Genomic DNA, 2,935 nt, shown 5'->3' on the forward strand with positions numbered 1-2,935 from the left:
ATAGGCTGATACCACACACACACAGTGATATTACATAAGTACATAGTACATAAAAATACACCTGCAGATTCTTCACATGGCTTGTATAATGCGTCTCTGTTCCAGTGAGTTAAAAGAGCAAATTTCTCAATGAATATGGCATTTTTTCTTATTAATAAAGTATAATGCATGTACTGCATGTAACCCAGATCTCTCTAATACCTAATGTACCGTTTTCTTTTGTGGAAAGTGACAGAACAGTTACATGACTATGCTAAGCTTATGCTTCAGAAGAAAAAAACAAAACAAAAACAAACAAACAAAAAAAAAAAAAAAACCACACACACTGTACAGTATGTTACCAAAGCCTGAAATTACACACACACACACACACACACACACACACACACACACCAGCTGGACACTATAGGGGGCTACTACAAAGCTTTATTGTAAGTTTCTTGCTATAATTTCTAAAAGCAGGTTTTTACTTTGTTATTAAGGGATTATTAAGTCTAAAGGGATGGGAATTTATACTTCATTCATTCATTTAAAATGTAATTTAGAAAGAGAAGAGGTCTGAATATTTAAATGTTCCCCTCAGCAGGAGTATCTGACAGACCAATTCACGTTTTGTAATTATAAGCTGAGTGTGAGTAAACAGCCTCACAGCAAGAGAAGCTGTTAAAGGTTTCGTAGATGAATGGTAGCGTCTATGAACAAGCAAAATCATCAATTCATACAATTCCCCGTTTAAATGACAGCAATGACTGGAGTGCAACAATAGGAGAAAACAGCAAAACAACAGAACAAAAGGCCAAATGAGTTCCATTCAGCCATTAATCAAAAAGAATCAGCTCAAAAGGTCCAAGGGCAATACTGCTGTAATTTCGTTTTGGCTATTTCGACAAATTGCATAAGATTACCACCAGAAACACTGAATAAGAAGTCAAACCGTAGGTAATGAAATGAAAAAGCAGTGAAAAGATTGTTCAAAATGGAATACAAAAGGAATTACACTGTCTGAAATGGCAGTAAATTCAAGTTTTATTACGCTATTATTTAATAGTAATTATCAGGCATGTGCATTTTCACCATACAGTTTAACTTGCTTACATAAGCTGATCACTAAGCACCCATCTTTCGCATACAGTCTCGTAGGCAATGTACAGATTATATCTATTAGTATGCAAGGGCTAGCCTAAAAAGAAGGCTCTATCATGTAAATGTTACAGTCCTGTGACTTGCAGGCTTTTAATTTGAAGCAGTCACAGGAAGTGTTTGTACTAGGGTTGCTAATCATCCCTGTGTTTTCACGAATGACGACGTGTGTTTTAACTGTGAGCCTCTGGGCATCGTGAAAAGGACAAGTTGTGCAGAAGACTGTAGCTATCTGCCTGATCTCAGTCAAGACAGATTTTCCCATCTCTACCGCGTTAACAGCATAACACAGTCCCTTCACCAAAGCATGTCACTAACTTAACGTGTTCGAATTAAGGGGCTGCCCTTGAAGCCTGTGTCAATAATGATAAAAATAAAAATTCCTGCAATGAATTTTTTTTTACAAATTTCAATATTTTTGAAAATATTATGTATAATGACAATATAATAATACTGTAAACTTGTATTGTATGGTGTCATGTCATCAAGTAACCTGTCCCAAGCCTGAATAAATAGGAGGGTTGCATTTAGGAAGGGTCGCAGCATAAAAACTGCACCGAATCAAACATCTGCGCACATCCGCTGTGACAATCCCTTGGGAAAGCTGTATTCCTATTGTGGATGATTTTATTTTCCCATTAATCCATTTTCTTACACTTATCCAAATCAGGTTTGCAGGGGGCTGGAGCCAAGCCGAGGTACCTGAAGAGAACCCACACACACACACATGCAGAATCCAAGCAACAAGGCTCCAGTCAGATGGGGGACTCAGACCCAGGGTGTTCTTGCTGTGGTGCAACAGTGCTAATCGCTTTTACACTGTGCCACCCTGGGTTTGTTTTATTGTTATTAAGTGTTTTGTTTTCTTTTGTTTTGGGCACACTGCAAATTTCTTAAATAAAATCTGGAGCTTTCTGCAGCAATGATGGCTTTTTCCTGTTATAAATGAACCATCAAGAACATAAAATTCAAGTCGTAGCAGTTAAAACCCAGGTTTATTGATGATATGGGACGGTGCTATAAGTATGTCCCCACTAATGGGACACAAATGACAGGAACTACTAAAGTTTTTAACATTACTGTGCTTTTACTTCCCTGAACAAGTCTTCCACACTTTACCGTTTCTTCCAAGAAAAGGGCGTTAACGATTTCCCCATACGGAGAGTAAGAAAGGGATACACACACACACTGCATTGACGAAACCTGATATGACATTACCTTCTCTATAGAGTGCGTAATAAGCTTTACTGAATCCTGTTACCCAATGCATTGCTCCAACCTCCTCTAGTGTGAGCAATGAAGTGGGGTTAATTAAGTTAACGGCAGATTTTTTGGCCAAAGAGGAAGAAGTAATAACACGCAAACAATACATGCTAACAGCCTAGCGACCTGTTTGACCCCGGTTTCACGTCCTCCCTGAGACGTATCAAGTTCAAATGTCACGTCACCATACTGGAGATAGCCACCAAAACATAACTAGCGGAGTGTTGAACGCCAGTACTCACTTTATCTGCTTGGTCATCGTGGAGTTCCGTGCTGTAATTAGCCAGAGGGTTCGAGGTTGACATCTTTAGTCAGGTATGTGTGGCGAATTTACGTCCTTCCCGTCCTCCTACTCTACAGACTTACAGAGAAATTAAACACAAACACAGCTCCCTTAAATAATAAACACACAACAGTGCTAACTTGTCTTAAATTCGTAAGTTAAACTCGTCTTTAAAAACAGAGTTGTGCAAAAAAAAAAGTCTAGTGAAACTTCCAGCTTCCTGGACCTGGTAGTGTGGTGACGTCAGAG

General features: G+C 38.7%; 1 protein-coding gene across 2 annotated transcripts in view; it reads right to left on the reverse strand.

The window, feature by feature from the left end:
* hk2 (hexokinase 2) overlaps positions 1-2,935 on the reverse strand; it is a 42,958-nt gene extending 40,023 nt beyond the window's left edge. For both annotated transcript variants that reach the window (XM_084945652.1, XM_084945653.1), the window contains exon 1: positions 2,646-2,935. In XM_084945652.1, the coding sequence (XP_084801778.1) occupies positions 2,646-2,708 (63 nt within the window). In that variant the 5' untranslated portion in view covers positions 2,709-2,935. The remainder of the gene's footprint in view (positions 1-2,645) is intronic.

Source organism: Perissodus microlepis, chromosome 12 (genome assembly GCF_051167445.1).
Source record: "Perissodus microlepis isolate ML-2025 ecotype Zambia chromosome 12, ASM5116744v1, whole genome shotgun sequence".
Classification (NCBI taxonomy): Eukaryota; Metazoa; Chordata; class Actinopteri; order Cichliformes; family Cichlidae; genus Perissodus; species Perissodus microlepis.